This window comes from Ceratotherium simum, chromosome 36 (genome assembly GCF_057802395.1).
Source record: "Ceratotherium simum simum isolate JZ-2026a chromosome 36, ASM5780239v1, whole genome shotgun sequence".
NCBI lineage: Eukaryota > Metazoa > Chordata > Mammalia > Perissodactyla > Rhinocerotidae > Ceratotherium > Ceratotherium simum.
In genome coordinates this window covers 17,129,063-17,149,189 of record NC_141935.1, presented here as the reverse complement: position 1 = coordinate 17,149,189, position 20,127 = coordinate 17,129,063, and the positions used below count along the sequence as shown (strand labels likewise).

The window sequence follows — 20,127 nt, the reverse complement described above, 5'->3', positions numbered from 1 at the left end:
TAGAAGGATCCTCCACTCAGGTTGCTCAGCAATTGTCCTGAAACTTCTCTCTATTCTTCAAAGAAACTAAAAACTAGAAATCATAGATAATGCACTATGAATGTGGTTTATGCAAAAAACAAGACACAGATTGGCAATAAGCAGAGCCACAGTCAAAGAAAAGTCCTTGCCCTTTTATAAAACACTCAGCAAGTAAATTGTGTTTGTGTGTGTGTGTGTATGTATTATACATATATGTACACATACTTTTTTTTTTTTTGGTGAGGAGGATTGGCCCTAAGCTAACATCTATTGCCAATCTTCCTCTTTTGGCTTGAAGAAGATCAGCCCTGAGCTAACATCTGCACCCATTTTCATCTATTTTGTATGTGGGTCACTGCCACAGCATGGCTTGACAAGTGGTGTAGGTCCGTGCCTGGGATCTGAACCCACAAACCGAGGCCACCAAAGCAAAGCATGCCAAACTTAACCACTATGCCACTGGCCCGGCACCTACACATACATATTTTTTAAGTTAAAATATAAAGTTTGCACCTCTCTCTCTCTCACGTTTTTATGAGGTTTTTCTTTAAATAACAGACCAACAATTGTTCCTGATTAAATTAGAAAAGAGGGCTTCTAATATATTGAAAATGAGATTTAGCTATCTCTGGCTTAGCTACCACCCACAGTGATGTTTGAATGTTACCTTCATTACATTATTGATATATACACATTATCTATATGTGCAAAATACCCACATATAGCGTTTGGCCAGGCTCTAAGCTCTTCACTGAATTACAAAACTCCCTACACAAAAGGATCCATTCATCTCTCTGCCACTGGAAAGCAGCCAATCAGGGAGTGGATAGAGGTGAAAGTAAATGATGCTACCCAATAGTTTAGGGGCAAAAAAAAAAAAAAAAAAGAAGTCTAGATGCAAAATTATAGCCAGAGGAAATCTTAGTCTTAAAGGAATAATGCTGTAAATCAACTCAGGATTTGGCTTCAACACCAAAGGCGACACCTTTTCCACTCCTATGAGACATGGCAAAGAGTTATAAGAAAGCATTGAGAATTCTTCCCATATTCAGACATCAATGGACCAGCAGGAGAACCAAGAGGCCAATTCAACCAGACTTCTAATGGAAAGGGAAATTTAAGAATAGGGCTGTAGAGAAAAACTGATACCAGGTAACTAGTATGGGCCCATCTTGTTGTTGTTTTTAAATGCATTTAATGTTTTTAATGTTTAAATGTATTTAAATATTTTAAATGTTTGCAGTGAATTGCAGAGTGACTGACAAACGCTGAATTAAACATCTCCTCTGCTGGCTATGAGCACCATTCTCTCAGATCTGTCTGACCTCAAGTCACTAACTTCAGTCTCATGAAATACTAGCATTAGAACGGCACTTAGAGGCCATCTGCTCCAACCCACTACAATTCACTCTCTAACATCTCTGTCTTTGTCTGAAGACCACTCATGACAGTAAACTCATTACTTTTTGAGAAAGGCCATCCCACTTTTGGACAATTTGTATGTTGGAATTCTTCTTTATCTTGGACTTAAAATTTCCATCAACTAGTCTTAGTTAATCATAGTACCATTGCCTCATATTCAAACAATCATTTCAGTTGTTCAAATATTTTAACATTTTCACATTTTTTAGTTTTCACAAAAACCCTGTGAGGTGGGCATCATAACCCTACATTATCCACATTCTATAGCTGAAGGAAAAGAAGCCTGCAGCACCAACCTGGGTTACCAAAGCCCTGTTGGAACAGCCTAGACTAACATCTTGCCCTCTTAATACCGGTGGAGAGGGCTTTCCAGTACTATATTTTGCTCTCTGGAACAGGAAGTAAAATTCTCTTTCTTCTTCCCAGTCACAGGAGGTGACTTCCCCCAGCTGCTTCCTTCAGGACTAGGTTCGACGTGCTTCACCATCCTTGGCAAGCCCCTTTGCAATGTCCTTCTTAAAATCAGTTCCTCAACAAACTCCAGATACAGTCTAGCAGAATATGGAGAATATACAGGATATGCCAAATGTGAAAGGAATCGCTATTGCTTCCCTTGTTCCGGTCACTATTTGTAATGCAAACTATTTACTTTTAGCAGCAGCCACATCACACCATTGAATCATAGTAAACTTCTTATAAACTAAAACCTTTGTTCTTACACAAACTGTTAAGTCACCCAATCCTTTCTGGAATGACATGGAATAAAGAGAAAGAAATAAAGGAAGGCAAAAACAGAGGGAAGCCTGCTTTTTCTAGCCCAGTGGTTCTCTAACTTTAGCCTGCATTAGAAATATCTGGAGAGCTTATTAAAACACAGATTGCTGAGCCCCATCCCCAGAGTTTCTGATTTAATAGATGGGAAGTTGGGGGCCAAGAACTGGCATTTCTGACATGTTCCTAGGAGACACACAATTTGCTGGTCCACTCTGAGAACCACTGCTCTGGTCTATATTTACGCCATCCATTTTTGAACTAAATGCAAATTACTCACATGTCTGTGTTCATTTCGAACTTCTTATTTGACCTTGGTTTTTAGCCTTTTGGAATCTCTCTGAATCTTAAGTTTGCTATTCAACATAGACATTTATCCTTCCTAGCCACCTCGTACCAGCAACCGTGCATCCAATGTCTTCATCAGATTGACGATAACGCTGTGGGATAACATAAGGTCAAAACCATAACCTGTTGATGGGTCCTTAGGTACTTATTTCCTGGATGGCCTTGTTTCTTTAATCAACACTCTGGGGTACGTTGTATACAGCAGAAAAAAGTAGAATTTCACTAGTTTAAGTGAGGCATGAAACCCTGTTTAAAAACAGGCCACGAGTCTGGCCCATCTTCACCAACTGGACAATCCATTCCATTTCTTCTGTGGTCCTTTAGGTTTCTTTGAAGAACCCAAAGGGCTTGCCAAGGGCCTTTGGAAATCATTAGTGTAGTGAAAGGTTCCTAGGCTTTGAAGTCAGACAAACGTAAACTGTCACTTACTGGATCTGTGATTTTCTTACTTATGAAAAGGGTTAATTAAACCCACCTTGCATGTTTGTTGAGAGAATTAAATGACACAGAGTAGGCACAGCACCTACCACATTGCCTGGTATGCAATAAATGTGAATTATTATTATTATAATCATGTTTCTTACCTGGTCAAAATCTTCCAGAGGCTTCTACCGTCTAGCGAATAAAGCCCAGATTCCTTAGGTTAGTATTTAAGACACAACTTGCCACCAAGTCTATCATCCTAGACTCACCTCTCACTCCTGGAAGCCAAATCTAAACATTATCCCTATAACCAATATTACACATCCCAAACTCTGTGTTCAGCCTAGTATCCCTACCGGAATGCCTTCCTCCTCCTCTGATTTTTACCTAAAGACAAAAACAAACAAAAAACCAAAAAAGCTTTCTATTTTTTAGTCCAGCTTTTCAACAAAATGGTTACATTCATTCTAAAGTCAGTTTTCTTTTCCTTGCTCCCTAAGCAATTACTGGGTGCGTCAAGCAATTAGCCCTTTGCGCACGGTGGCTTCCAGGGTAATCTTGTATGTGCGTAAATGTCAGTTTCTTCCAATGGGATATCAAGCTCCTAAAAGATAGAGGGAAGCATAAATTTATTTAAATGTCCACAAACCCTGTATTCTAGTTTGCTGACATGAGCAGCTTAAGGAATATATAGTTACTGATTTAATTTTAGAGGAATCCGACTCTCTGGGTTGAAATCTTGATAACACCACCACTTAAGTTCAGGCAGATAGACAAACAGAACACACTCATGAAGGAATTTCTTGGCTTATCCACAGGAAGAACAAATGATCCTCCAACATACCACTTCAACATTCATACTCTGAGGAGGCTTTTGCTCTTCATGACAAAAACCAATAATAATACCTACATGTAATAAAATATTTAATATAATCAGTAAATTTGCTTAGTGATTCATTCATTCATTGAATAATTGCTGAGCATCTCATATGCACCTGAGTCCTTATTTATTCATTTGTTTGAATTTATTTGTAGTTCACTTCCTCCAGTTTAGTTCAACAGATATTAAGCACTGGCTGAAAGCAAGCCATTACACTTTTATCCCAGGCCCACAAGATGGTCCCTGTGCTTAAAGGAGTTCACACTACAGTAAGAGAATACACACATCTCAACAAAAATTAAAGGAATGTGTTCACAGGGCACAATGAGGTCACTGAGATAGAGCATCTGCTATAGCCTAGTGAGGTCAGGGAAGGATTCCTGGAGCAAGGAGAGGCTAAAAAGGTAACTACCAACATCCGAAAAACTGGCAAGGATACTGGGCACCAAGAGAACACCATCCAGGTAATAGAGATGTGCTGGCTTATTAGAGAAGAGAACAAATAAATGCATCTTCCTTTCTCTTCAGGGCCTTTCCTCCTTTCTATGCACTGTACGCTTGGACTGATGCAGAGTTTGATTGACAGGTGTATTAGACTCCCCGGGAGACCCTAACAAAGCATCACAAACTGGGTGGCTTAAAACCACAGAAATGTATTCTCTCCCAGTTCTGGAGGCCACAAGTCAGAAATCAAGGTGTTGTCCGGGCCAGGCCCCCTCTCCCCAAAGCTTCCAGGGAGGGATCCGTCCTTGCCTCTTCTAGCATCTGGTAGTTCGCCTGCAATCTTTGGCGTTCCTTGGCTTACAGCTGCATAACTTTAATCTCTGCCTTTGTCTTCACACAGCGTTCTCCCTGTGTGTCTCTGTCTTCATATGGCCATCTTCTTATAAGGACACTGCTCATATAGGATTAGGGGCCCACCCTACTCCAGTATGACCTCATTTTAACTTAACTAATTACATGGCAACAACCCTATTTCTGAATAAGGTCACATTCTGAGGCCCTGGGGATTAGGAATTCACCATACATTTTTTGAGGGGAGACAATTCAACCTATAACAGTAAGTATTCATACGCTACGCTGGGTTGAGCATGTTCTAATGCTCAATCTGACTGTGAAGTTCTTCAAAGCAAAGAACAATCTCTTTCTTATTCTCCCACAGGGTCTTTTCCACTGCAGTTTACACAGTCCCTCCTTGGTAAATTCCTATTGACTAACAGACTTCATTAGAAAGACATAGATGGTCAAGTAACAAATAAGCCCCTGAACAGTCAGACATACACACACACATATATATATACAGTCACGTGACACATAACAATGTCTCAGTCAACAACAGACCACATATATGATGGTGGTCCCATAAGATTAGTACCATACAGCCTAGGTGTGTAGTAGGCTATACCATCTAGGTTTGTGTAAGTACTCTCCATGATGTTCACACAAATGACAAAATCACCTAATGATGCATTTCTCAGAATGTATCCCTGTCATTAAGCAACGCTTGATTGTACATATATATATACATATGTAGAGAGAGACATACATATATATAGACATACATATATATATATATATATATCAAGGAGGACAGAAAGAATCATCACACAGTGTAAGCAATTTTATACTGTATTTTACCCTTTCTACTTAATATATTTCATTATGGGAATGAAAATAAGGGAGGAAAAGCAAGAAAGTAAATTTCCAAGTAATAGAAAGTGGGGCTTTATAGAGAATCAGAGCTGAGTGAATGGCTTTTCTTCCACTGAGATATAAATGTAGCTCTCTGTTCCTGTTCAGCTGCAGCCACCTTGAACAATGCTGGGTCACTTGGGGGGTGCCTAACAAACCGACACACTGCATGATTATCCTTCAGAAGTGGCTTCACAGACCCAGTACTTATCTTGCTTCTCCCATCACCAAGTCCCGTAATTGCCCTGGGTCCTTTGTAATAGCATCCCTCTAAGTGGTCGTAAGTAATGTATACCTCGCCAGAGCTTTGTGAGAGCCTGTAGAGTAGACTTCCGTGGAATATACATCAGCTTCAAAAAAAAGACTCACATAAAAATACAGTCTCTTCGGAGCTCAGATATTTACGTTATTATGTCACTATTAACTCTTTCTCTTTATAGTACACAGTAATGCACATTGATATGTTCCTATATTACACATATCCATGTGCAATTATGATAAAGTATGGCATACATAGATCTTTAATGACTTTTATGGAAATGGCACCAGATATGTCTTCATGCTACACACATGCACACACACACAGACACAGACACACACACACACAGGAAAGCCTCTCCTCTGTGATGAAAACGCCTTATAATTCTCTATTGTTTCCTTTATTTTTTTTCATTCTCTACAGATGGGCCTTTGTGCTGACTGCACATGTGCATAAACAAGTAAATTCATTTCTACAGGTCTGAGGGATGAAGGAGTCCTTTGTGTGCACAGAAAGTCTCTGAGATGCTACAGCTCAACAGCATTCATAAGATCATCCTATATAAATCACACAGCAGAGAACAAGATTGAACTGGGCTAAAGTCACATCAGTACAGGCAAGGAAAGAGAAACATACAGAACAGCATTCGATGATAGAATCTGAAGGGAAACTAAGTCAAGACCATAAGTCAAGTCAGTCTTTGGGGCTGAACCACACAGCCTAATACTATGGATTTTGATAATTATCCAGTCGTTTCTTGCCATGGGAGGCATGAGTCTCCTCAACAAAACTTTGTGCTCTCTGGGGCCATATCTTCTGATTTCTTATTTGATCTCCCTTTCCAATTCCACTCTGACTTGACACTAACACACACACACTTGGGGAACACACTTCCAACACATATGGCCTACACTATAATTTAAGTCCCTGCTTCTATTCAGCTGAGCACTTTAGTTTAGGGGGTGTGACTATAAAGTAATGAGTCTAAAAAAAGTAATAATAAGCCTGGTTCTTCTACAAATATACAGAGTTTATGTGTTACCCAAGAATATCTGTTTCATTAATTCATTACATAATTTTCTTTTTTTTCCCTACATGGTTATTATCTACTTAACCAGAATTAGTTCTGAATAAATAATAGAAAATGGCTGTGTGTGCGTCTATATGTGTGCAAACAAATGTAGCTGAATTTCCAAATCCGGATAAATGAATGATGTTTCTCAAAGGAGTCCTTTCATGACATCACACATTTATTTCCACAACATTCCTTGTACTGGAATCTTATTTTGAAATTTTTCTTAAATTCATTTGAAAATATTTCTTGGGCACCCTCTATGCACCAGGCACTGTTCCAAGAATTTATCTCTAGAGGTGGAGATAAGACCATAAACAAGATAAAGACAGAATAGAAGATGAAGTGTAGCAAAGGATGAAGAGTATGAGGAGAAACATATATTGGCAAAGGGAGATAGGAAGTGTTGGGAAGACAGACCCTGAGGTATTAGACAGGGCGGCCAGGAAGACCTCTCTGAGCAGGTGACATTCCAGGAAAGACCTAAAGGAATGAAGAGAGCAGAGCAAACCTTCTGGATAGTGGGAAAGAGCATTGTAGACAGAGGGAATAGAGGCCCTGGGAGGAAGTGAGCGCTGGATGTTGGAGGAACAGCGAAGACGCCAGGATGGGAGAACAGCCTGAGGGTAAGTCATAGCTGGGGGGGGTGAGTGAGTAACAGGTGAGGGACAGCCTCATAAGGCACAATAAAGACTTTGGCTCCTATGCAGAGTGAGGTAAAGAAGCCACTGCAGGATTCTGAACAAGAGATTTTGATCCGACCAACATCTTAGCAGGCATCACTCTAATTGCTATGTTGCAAACAGCCTCTAAGGGGGCCAGGGCAGAAAGAGCGAGACCAGCTAGGAGGTCATTGCAAAGGGCCAAGCAAGAGACAAGAATGGCCTGGACAAGGCTAGCAGCAGCAGAGATATGAGGAGAAGTGGTTGGATTTTGGACATATTTTTTTTTTTAATTGAAGTAACTGATTTAGGATATTGTATAAATTTCAGGTGTACATCATTATATTTCACCTTCTGTGTAGACTACATCCAATGGAACAGAATCAAGAGCCCAGAAATAAACCAATACATCTGTATATGGCTAATTTTCGAGAAGGGAGCCAAGAACATACAACGGAGAAAGCAAAGTCTCTTCAATAAATGGTGTTGAGAAAACTGGACAGCCATATGCACAGGAATGAAAGTAGACCACTACCTTACACTATACACAAAAATTAACTCAAAATGGATTAGAGACTTGAATGCAAGACCTGAAACCACAGAACTCCTAGGAGAAAACATAGGCAGTATGCTCTTTGACATCAGTCTTACCAGTATCTTTTTGATTACGTCTCCCCAGGCAAGGGAAACAAAAGAAAAAATAAACAAATTGGACTACATCAAACTAAAAAGCTTCTGCCCAGCAAAGGAAACCATCAACAAAATGAAAAGACAACCTACCAATTGGGAGAAGATATTTGCAAATCATATATCTGATAAGGGGTTAACATCCAAGATATATAAAGAACTCACACAACTCAACAACAAAAAAACAAATAACCCAATTAAAAAATGGACAGAGGATCTGAACAGATATTTTTGAGATCTTTTAAAAACTGCCATCACATAGGAAAATCAACTTAATTACTTTTCATCTTCCTCTTCCCTAGAACTTTGGCAGTTTTGAAAAATCCACACTACCTTTTAAAAACTCAGATTTGTCCACATTGAAGAAATTCTCAACTATATACTTACAGGTCCCACACACAGCTCTAGAACAGAAGTTCCAAAAAATATTCTGATCACTGCTGCTATCAGGAAATAAACATATATCCTTCTTTGGAACAATTTTTGCTCTGGTGGAAGTTATAGAAAAGTTGGCATATATTTACAATATGAAAAAAATGAAACTTTATTAAAATCAATCCAGGAAGCATATATCAAGCCTGTTTGTGAAGTGGTGAATCAGGGAGAGGTAGTAATGGGGCAAAGGATGAGGTAAAAAGGCACCCCCATTGGGATCAGTCACTCTATAATCATTCTTCAAAAAAAAGCAAGACATATCACAGCCCCCAGCCCGCCATTGCTGTCCTTCCAGTTTTGATAAAGTGAACACACAGAGGCTAAAACCATGGCTGCTCCCCGTCACACTGCTCTGCTCCACTGATGACAGGAAACGGGTCAGACGAGACCTCGTCCAACCAGGGACGACTGACGTCACCACGGAGTAGTTTTATAATCACAAGCCAACTCTAGGGGAAATATAAACCATGTTCTAGATGACAAGCAAAACTTGATAATAATCCACTCCTTACGCATCGCATTCAACGTGCCAGACACTTTACATATGTCTTCTCCTCACAGTAACTCATTAGACAAGAACTGTTATCTCCATTTTACGATGAAAAACTGAGGCTCAGCGAGATGAGTGATTTGTGAGATCAGAAAGCTCATAAATAAAGAAGATGGAAGGTGAACCCAGGGCCAACTGGCTGGAAAGTTTCTCTTCTTTCCTGCTCTGAGCTGCTCATCAGCAGCCGAACGAGCCCACCACAAGCAGAGTGAGTTGAAACTATTATTTACGGAGGCCCTGAAGGAAACTCCTGGGACAGCCACTGCGAACCCAGATCCTGCAGCAACGGGGGATAGGGTTAGTTTTCATTTTTTAATAGATTTTGAGCAGATCTTAAATTTAAGAGACTTTCTTATAAAAAATTCAAACTCAATGCTTTGGAAACTGTAATAATAATAGTGACCATCAAGTAGACCAATATTGTGCTAGAAGTTTCCATGCATTCTGTCTATGCCTTACAAAATCTTTGCCAAGTAGGTATCTTTATCCACATTTCACTGATGTGGAAATTGTCTCAGTGACGTGACTTCTTCAGACTCCCCAAAGGGGCAAAGCCACAACTTGAACCCACACTGGCCCAACCCCAAAGGCTGCATTCTTCCTACTATTCTGGAAAAGTGGCCAAGAGCATGGCCTCTGGGGCCAGACTTCCCAGGTTCAAATCCTGGCTCTGCCTCTTCCAGCTGCATGACCTGAGCAATTTCCTTAACTTCTCCATGCCTCAGTTTCCTCATTTGTAAAATAAAGATAATAATAGCACCCCCCTCATAGGGTTATTATAAGGATTAAATGAATCAATCTATGTAAAGCAGTTAAAATCATGCCCAGCACACAGTAAGCACCATATGTGTTAGCGATAATTATCAACATTGTTACTGAGTCACGTTACAAAAAAGGAACCTAGAATTATTAGTTACTATGGCATGATTGTTAACATTTCTTTGACAACAGTGGGAAAGCACTACTATTCGCGGTACTTTTGGGGTCCTGTCTGCTCACAAGGTTAGCAGACTCTGGGTAACGTTAGAACCTAATGCAAATGACAATGATCCGATTTCCTTAGGAGGCAAGCGTGTCATTTGATCAGTTTGAAAAAACCTGCGATATTAATAGCCTTGTGCAAACAAAGTGTTTATTATACCTCACGGCTTTTTTCTAAAGTGGGTTACTATACTGTGCGTGTCTCCGACGTGGCGCCGGAGTTAGGATCAGTGTTAAAGGGATTGCATGCTGTAAAATTCTGTACAACAGGGGCATAGTATAACTTTTTTTTTCAGTAGCACTTTTTGCAAGTCTGATTTAACAGACAGTCAGTTTTTTTGTCTGACCTCCTTTTATTTTACACACCCTTGGGCAATATGCGAAATGAAAGCTGAACTCTGTGTGTGTGTGTGTGTGTGTGTGTGTGTGTGTGTGGGTGTGGGTGTGTGCGCATGCGCGCGCGCACATGAGCACGTGCATGTGTCTGGTGTTAAGAAAAGGGGGCAATTTCATTAACCCCATTAGTGCCATGCTCCCCGCAATGATAGGAACCTCACTCTTCATTTTGCAGTGTTACGGTCCCTTAAAAAGCAGGGCCTAGGCCACCGATCCTGAACTTTCACTGTAAAGCCTTAAGGGTGTACCTAGTTTAAAATCTTTTGCAGAGATGATATATATATAAAAAACGTCCATTAAAAGTGGCTGCTGATTCACTCCTCCCTACAAAAATCTTTATTTACTTATTTTCCTCCATAAGCATCAATTCACCCTTTCATCCTAAAATCTGAAAAATCATTTAACATTTACTACACAGCTTGAAGCCAAAACTAAAAGGAAATAAATGACTTAGGATTTAGCCACTGTTTTATATATCCTTGCAACTGATCTCTAAGTATGAGATTTCATGACATTTGACAAACTAAATGCAAATTCAACAAGGCCTTCAAACCCAAGTATTAAAGAAAGAGGTCAGAGAAAGCAGAATGATAGATTTTATTTTACTCTTCCTCATCAAAGTTCTGATAGAGTATTCTGTAGAGGGGGGAGTTCCCTTGTCAAGGCAAAGATGACTTCAACTCAAGCCAGATGCTCTATCTCTCTCTCTCTACAAAAATGAACAGTGCCATTGATCCTCCTAAGACCACAGTCAGGAAATCGAAGGTTCCTTTGAAATCCACTGAGCTTATTTCATCTCAGCACATTCATCTTCTACTGATCAAGAGGAACCCATCAGCAGACTATATTCTACCAAGCTACCTGGTACCAACATTTATGGCCTCACACCAGCCCCATGCAAGAATCTCACATTTTTCTCCTGATGCTTTATGATGTATGAATGCAGTGCGTCACATTGCCTCCCAGTGAGTTATTTTTGCATAATTTTATTAGTGATCTGAAGCTAATAAGTTAATCTTAAAAATAACCTGGCAACTGTTTTTGCAGATAACTTAGTAGAGGGCTCTTTCTTTTGGATGAATCAAAGACTGAGAAGATGAAATCTAAGAGACGACAAGGAAGGAAGGGAACTGAGAGATGCCGCGTGCCCACCTTCCCTCTGGCAGTTATATACATTGTTTCATTTCACCCTCACAATAAACAGCAAATGAATCAGAATTGTTAAGAAAACTTAGGTCATAATGCCCACACCATTGAACGCTACACCATGCTACCTCATAAAGGGTGAATCATGGACACAGAAGTCATCAAATCCCAGGATGTTAGGGCAAACATTGTAACACAAGGAAGGTAGTTCTAACATACATAAAAGAAAATACTGTGCATACTAATTAACCAAACCTGCTCCTATCTCAATCTGGTGGATTCAGATATCCCTGCTATAAATATTGTTGGGCTCAAAGCAATCTCTTGATTCAGGCAGATGGCCCATCCCCTTGGAATTATGGGCCTGCTCACCCAAGGAGCCCAAACAAGATGGCAGGCTGCCCCCAAATTCTCAGAACTCCTTTTCTGGAACGAATGAGTTCTGGAGCATTTCTCTGGATTCTCCAGATTTTACTCTAAGAGTATCTCGGATATATCTCTATGAGGGGAAAGATCGTACTGTTGAGATACCATTCACATGTCTGTTCTTCTAGACACCAAGCAACTGGAAGGCAGAGGCTGAGTCTGATTTATCTCTAGTTAGCTGGCACCGATTATGGTGCCAACACCAGGATATGTCATTCAGACTTCACTGACTACTACTCTACACAGTGGGTTAGTGTGGCCGATTAAAAATAGCTGCAACTTCTTTGACACTCCTCCCATCAAGAGATGGGGTCTCTTTCCCTTCTCTTTGAATCTGGGCTGGCCTGCAGCTGATTTGATCAATAGAATAAGGTGGAAGTGATGCTCTGCCAGTTCTGGGCCTAGTCTTTAAGAGGAATGGTGGCTTCTGCCTTGGACACTTGGCCACTTGGCCACTGAGCCTTATGTAAGAAGCCTGACTACTCTTCTGGGAAGACTGCAGGGAGACACCCTGAGACTCCCTGGAGTGGAGGAGGGGTTCAGCTGAGCCCAGCCCACCAGTCACCCCATCCAAGCCCCAGGCGTAAGAGCAAAATCATCATAGATCCTCCAGACAAGCCCAATTGCCATCTGCATACCATCAAGCCACTGCAGTCAAAGCTACGTGGAACATAAGAACAGCCCAGCCCTGCCCAAGTCTCTGACTCCCCAAAATCGTGAGATGTAATAAAATGGTTGCTATTTGAGGCCACAAAACTTTGGAGTAGTTTGTTATTCAGTGAATCAATCATCAAAATAGTTACAAAGGTACAAATCTTATTATCCTAGATGTGGGAAAGTTTGAAATGAGCATTAAATGTGAAAAGGATATGAGTTGGTGAGAGGAAGCCAGAAATATCTGAGAGCTCCAAGGTCCTCTGAGGTTATTACATCTAAACCTAAGTATTCTTTGGTGATCTCATGGGGCCACGAGGTCATAGGTGCCCTTAAATAAGTTATTAATTTCTCAGAGCTTCATTTCCTCACCTGTAAAATTGAGGATTTACCCCATTCCAAGATGGTGGGTGCCTTTGTTCATGTTGGGGATATTCAGTTTGAAGAAGACTCCCCTTTCCTATTTTCTCCCTCTCATAACTCTAGGCATGATTTTAAATACAGGAGCAACTCAATCAAAGAAAGATGCATTCAAATTTCCAAATAGGCTGAGAGCTATACTAAATATTGCAGGTTTGAAGGCATTTACAGAGCACTGGAGCACATCTGAGCATATTCCAATACATGCTGCCTTTGGCATAAAACTTTAAAAACATGGTAAGAGTCATTCTTATTTGGAAAAAGCTCAGTTTTTATCTTTTTTTCCTCCTTTTTCCTTTCATCTATCAGAGGGCTTTATACCTCTCATATTACCTCCAATATTGATGTACATTTGAAGTATACCATGATCACACCAGTATATGCTATATAGAGTCTGTTAACATAACAGAAGTCAGAGACAGCAGGAGAACAGTAAGGTTTTATTTTGCTACCATTCATCAAAGTTCTGACAGATTATTCCATAGAGAGGGGAGAGTAGTGAGAATCTTGAGTTCCCTTGCCAAGCTAAACGTGACTTCCACAGAAGTTTGGGTGTCCTAAGTCTCCCAGGCAGGGTGAATCAACAGATGCACAGCCCTGGACAAGACAAACTCTGAAATCACTCACAGAAATGCGATCTTAGGTCCTTCCAGCCTGGTATTCTGATTCTAGAAAGAGTACCTATATACATTTTATGGGTCAGAATGACCCAAAAAGCTTGGGATATGCCTTAAATCTGTGATTCCCAATGGAAAATGATCACATCTGAATTACAAGAAGAGCTTTTTCAAACCACATCTGTCCAGAGGCAATTTTTTTCCTCTCCAGGGAGAATCAGAAACTCCAGGAAGGGGAACATGGACAGTCCTTGCCAAAGCTCCCCGCCAGCTTTCATACTTGGGAAGCACCTGAACCCACATGTGAGCTTGCTTACACACACACACACACACACACACACACACACTCCCTGCTTCTAATCTACGTCCTGAGGAATCCTAATGAATCATCCGCACAACCATCTAAACGCCTCGAGAATCTATTCATAGTCATCCTACCTTCCTCTAGGGAGTAGAAAGTCAACTGTGTGTCAAGTAATACAGTAATCAAAGGGCATCCAGAAACTTCACAGGCTTTGTTCTTCTGAAGAGTTGAGCTTTCCAAATAGCTGAAGATCTGCCCATTTAAGTACCAAGCCTTCTTTTTTTCCAGCAATTTTGGATACAAAACTCTCTAAAATTCACTGCATGAATTCAGCTTCCTGAATATAGTTTAGCCTCACCTTCACAATTCAAGGCTCTTGTTATAAACATCCATTTCTGTACTGAGGCTAGAAGGGGGAGTTTATTACTGAAGGCTGCAAAGACATCCAAATGGCAGCTGAAGGCAAGTGGAAAGTTGGAGAACAATAAGCCAAAAATGGGACTGCAAATAAAGAGGCCACAAGCAGATGTCACAAGGGTGCCAAGGAGACGAAGAGTGGGTTAACTATAAACAGGTTAAAATTTAGGAGAATTGCGCACGATAAGCATTGCATTCTGCAACTTGGTTTTCTGGGCTAGCATCACTGTGGGGCAGGGGCCAAAATCTCAAGTCAAAAGGGCCATCTGCAGCTGTCAGACTGTCTTCCTCCAGCCCTCCTCTTCCAATTCTGTGTTTCTCATTTCTTGTGGTCCTAGAGATAACCAATCTAGTCAGAAGTGGATAAACGGCCAATGGCTGCCTTTCTGGTAAGTCAGCTGTGTGTGTTTTGTGTTCTGTTAGAGTGTCAGGGATCACTTTGACTTACTTCCTGGACCTTGGCTGTGTTTCAGGAGGTTAGATTGCTGCATAGCTGAGCTCCAGATAGATAAGGAGTTGTTATTCTTCCTTATTTTTCCTCTAAAACCATCTCCTTCCGGATTCCCGTGTTCAGTGACAGTGAACAAGCCCATGCTCATTTTCTCCATACTTTGAGCTTCTATCTTGGGTTGCATCTTTTCCAGTTGGCGGACTCTAATCTGTGTAGATCTTGTTGCTCCTGTCATGGGGCAGCCAGTGCTGCAGTAATCTCTGAGAAGGGACTCATCCACTAAGAACACACTAAGATCCTCTAAATTACCAGCCTCTAGGGACACATCCCCTCCCGGAAATGAGCTGGCCTCTGAGAGAAGGCATGTCACCAGTAATCCTGCTATCAGAGGCCACTCCTTAGAGCATAAGGTCAGGACAAAGAATAACAGTGATTTAGCAGCTTACATTGCAGGCAACAAAACCTAAGAGACCTTGCCTTCCATGTACTGAAGTCGTGTAATTGAAGCGGGACCAAGGACAACAATCTATGGTGTTGTCGTCCATCTAGAGAGACATGTAAGAGAGATTTAATTGAAAAAGAAGAAAAGGGGCAGGCCCCGTGGCCTAGTGGTTAAGTTTGGTAGGCTCCACTTCAGCGGCCTAGGTTGGGTTCCCGGGTGTGGACCTGAACAACTCGTCAGCAGCCGTGCTGTGGTGGTGACCCACGTACAAAATAGAGGAAGACTGGCACAGATGTTAGCTCAGGGCCACTCTTCCTCAACAAAAAGAGGAAGATTGGCAACAGATGTTAGTTCAGAGTGAATCTTCCTCAAAAAAAAAAAAAAGAATAAAAGAGAGGAGGTGTAATCATGTTTTTGTTTTTTTGCATCGCTTTGTAATCTATCTGGCTACCTTTAATCCAGTTTCTTTTTCAGAGAACCCAGCCTTTGCTTTCCCTCCAAATATCACTCCACCCTCTGGCCGGCCTAGTTTCTCTTATTTTTCTTCTATTCTGGCTGATACTGAGGCAAAGAGGAAGGAAAAGATTTGCTATGAACAGCACGGTATGTGGTGCAGAGCAGGCACTTGGGAGTCAGAGCTGGAGTGGTGTCCCAGCCCTGCCACTTCCTAGCTGTGTGACCTTGGCCAAGTGACTTCATTTCTGTGTGATTCAGCATCTTTCTCTGTAAAATGGAGAAAGAATATAGTAGTAGAAAGAATACCTCAAATGGGTGAAGATGGTCAAAAGGTATAAACTGCCAGTTATATGATGAATATGTCCTGGGGATGTGATGTACAGCATGGTGACTGTAGTTAACAGTACTGTACTGTAGACCTGAAAGTTGCTCAGAAAGTAGATCTTAAAAGTTCTCATCACAAGGGAAAAAAATTGTAACTAAATGAGGTGATGGATGTTAACTAAACTTGCGGTGATCATTTCACAATATATACATATATCAAATCATTATATTGTACACCTTAAAGTAATACAATGTTATATGTCAATTATATCTCAATAAATACGGGAAAAAAGAGAAAACCTCATTGTGCAAACTTCAAAACACAGCTGTGAGTATTAACTGACAATACCTATGAAATGCTTAACAGAAGGTTTCGTGTACAGGAAGCCAACTCTGTCTGACACTCTACTCGGTGACGGGAAGCAATGGCTGGCCTGTCAGGCTCTGCACTGCTCTCAGTTGCTCTCACAACACACTTTAAGATTTGAAGGTCTCTAAGGAGAGGTCCTTGAGGACTCATATTAATAAATAAGAATTATTTTTCATAAACACACATGTAAACTAGTATTTGAAAACTGTTTTAAAAATTTTAAACTTATCCTCTGAGATCTCATATATGATGTTTATTTGTATAGTAATTCCCCATTTCATAAGAGGTTCCCACATGCAGAGGTCAATTCCTTTCTTTTCCTCCAATAAGTCCACTTTTTAGTCATATTGTCATATATGCCTACTCCTTAACACTGGGGTTCTCGGGGTCTGTTCTTAATCCTCTTTAGTTTCCCCCTACATGCCCTCCCAGGAGGGCAACCTTCTCCCAGCCCCCTCCAGGCGCTGAGCACCATCTATCTGGTACTCTCAACAGGCCCCTTCAAGACTCTGTCTTTGCATGGGCTGCTCCTTCTGCCAAGAATGACCATCCCTCACCCTGTTTAACAGACACCTCACAAGGCACCACTCAAATGTCAACTCCCTGGTGAAATCTTTCCAACTCTGCCCTCTCTGCTTGCACACACCATTCACAGGACACTACAATGCATGTGCAGGTCTGCCTCCCTCACCAGACTCAGGGCTTTTAGAGCAGTGCTTTATTGTGTACAAGAATCCCCTGGAGATCTTGTTATGCATAAGATCTTTAAAGATGCATAAAGATCTTGGAGATCTTTAATGTGCATAAGAATCACCTGGAGATTCTGATTCGTAAATCTGGGGTGGGTTCCGAGATTCTGCATTTCTCACACCTCTTAGGGGTTACTGATGCTACTTGCCCTGTAGACTCCACTTGAGTAATAAGCTTTTAAGAACATCTCTGAAATCTCAGTAACTTGGCACTTCATCATCATCATCATCATCCCTTTGGACACAGCAGCCCAGCAACTGTACTTAGGGAGATGAGAGAGATGTCAGTGCTGCCTGAAATAATGGAGGACAGGGGTGGACAGAGGACATGTGTGTGTGTGAAGCAGCGGGCATGGATTGGAGAGAGTGGGTAGAGTCAGAGAGGAAAAGAAGACAGGATGAGGTTAGTGAAGAGAAAGGAGGTAGCAAAGAGAGGAAGAAAAAAGAGTGAAAGACAGGGAGAGAAGACAACAGGAAGAAAGGAGAGAAAAGGAGAAAGGGTCAGCCATAGGATGAGAAAAGGAAGGTCAGCTGACTTCTCTCCTTAGCGTGGAATCAGGCCTACATTATCCGACTTTCCAGAATGGGGGGGTGGATTTCAGGACTAAAGCCCTCCCACGGGGGGCGGGGGGGGGGGTACTCCAGCCATTCAAGCCACAGAAAAAGTGCGCCCAGAACTTCAGCACTTCATTCTAAAGGTTCTTCCCTCCTGAGCGAGTGAGGAATGAGCTATCACTGTAACAGTAACAACAAATGAGGGCCTATATCATGATCATGAATGTACAGAATGGTTTACATCTGCACAGAAAATCTAAGACAGTAGAAAGTCTTTTATCCTAAGACTTCAAACTGATTGTCCATTAAAACAACCCGAACAAAAGTTACCTGGTATAATTCAATCCGTTGTTCAGGCACTCTGGCTTTTGGGTTCTGTAAACGAAAGACTCTGAACTCTGCTTTCACCAAATTGGAAGCATTCTTCTCCATCGCTGAGACATCAAATCGGACAATTCTGAAGTAGGGTCTGTAGAAAGTGGGCGGGATGGCATCTGTAAAAAGTTAGGGCAATCATTGAAAATGATAAAATCCATTGTTCGCTTGTAAAGGACCACGCAGCATGAGATAGTCTGAAGAAAACTATAAGGGAAATGTCTACAGAACGATTTGGTTTCCAATGGCCAATTTAATACCATTACGAATTTAACCAGAAAAAAAACAAACATGTGCATTTGATTACAAGAGTAACAGATTAAGAGAGATTAACAAACCACTTCCAACTCCATCTGAGGGCATGCCATTAACCCTATCCTTTGAAAGTTGACAGAGAGGTGGAAAATCCTAGATGCTTATGAATTGGAACAAGCTCATGACGGTTGATGCCTGGAGAAATCTGACGTGCCTGCACACACTTTAATCATATGGGCCAAGAAAATAGCTCCTAATGGCAAGCAGTTTGCCCATGTATTTTTTTTTTCCTTGAAATTTTGGCATTCAAATACTCTACTGTATCCAGGTTCATGTATTGCAGCATTTTTGGCCTCGATATTTTGGTTTTTCACACACGTCTGACCAAATACACCCTCTAATCAAGTTAGGGTGAGGAAATTTGAATTAAAAAACTATACCCACATACTGGCTACACCACGTCCAGTCTTAATATTCTTTATTCAGGATAATGTCTGTTGGTGGGAGGGAATCCTGGCTAATGAAGGGAAAGAATCAGCCCAAATTCCTTCAGTTCTGAGCCATGTAAAATACAGAGATGCAGGGGCTGGCCCGGTGATGTAGTCATTAAGTTTACGCGCTCTGCTTTGGCGGCCTGGGGTTTGCAGGCCCAGATCTTGGGTGCAAAACTACACAACACCCATCAAGCCATGCTGTGGCAGCGTCCCACATACAAAATAGAGGAAGATTGGCACAGATGTTAGCTCAGCGACAGTCTTCCTCAAGCAAAAAAAGAATACAGAGATGCAGATAGTACACAACAATTTCACGCTCATGGGTTGCTAGAGTTTTGCTGTTATTTTGTGGTAATCTGTCATTGCCTTTGAATATACAACTTAGGCTACACCAAAACCAAAGCAGGTACTAATTCTACCCCCATGCTTCATATACAGCATCCATTTATCGAGTACCTACACCTGGCAGGCCACTTGTTACAGGTATGTTCCTACGATTCTCTTCCAAAGTCTCCTGCAAACTTACTTTCATTATTCCAGAATTCTCCATCCAACTCTGGTGGCTCTATTACTTTCTACCCTCTCCTCAATTATGTAGCTTCACTACAACATAACCATTGTTGATGGCTCTTTGCAAATGTTTTTATTACTTCTGAGTCATGTTTGTTTATTGTGTTTGCCCCCAGGAAATTTTAAATTCTTGAGGGCAGAGACCATATTTGCCAGGTCTTTCTTTTTCCCCACATCCCCAGGACAGGGCTCTGCACACATGGAGTTCACCAACTAGCCACTGTTTGCATAGTTGGTCATCAATGGGAGTCTTGAAAGACTCAGGCATCTGGCTATTGGCAAGACTAACTTATTAAATAAATGAGCCATCTTGCCGACCTTAAAATAGAAATAAATACCTTTCGTGATTTCTTGGGAAATCCATGCCCTGACGAATGCACTGAAAAAAACGCTGGGAACACAACAATATTTCCTCATCATTAGAGCTCTGCACTTCTCTGCTCCATAGAGGCTTTTCCCTGTCCCTTTCTCCATGTCCTGTGACTCTCAGAACGCAGCTCATG

General features: G+C 41.2%; 1 protein-coding gene across 2 annotated transcripts in view; it reads right to left on the bottom strand.

The window, feature by feature from the left end:
- TGFB2 (transforming growth factor beta 2) overlaps positions 1-20,127 on the bottom strand; it is an 86,354-nt gene that overhangs the window by 14,675 nt on the left and 51,552 nt on the right. For both annotated transcript variants that reach the window (XM_004439662.3, XM_004439663.3), the window contains one exon: positions 18,261-18,424. In XM_004439662.3, the coding sequence (XP_004439719.1) occupies positions 18,261-18,424 (164 nt within the window). The remainder of the gene's footprint in view (positions 1-18,260; positions 18,425-20,127) is intronic.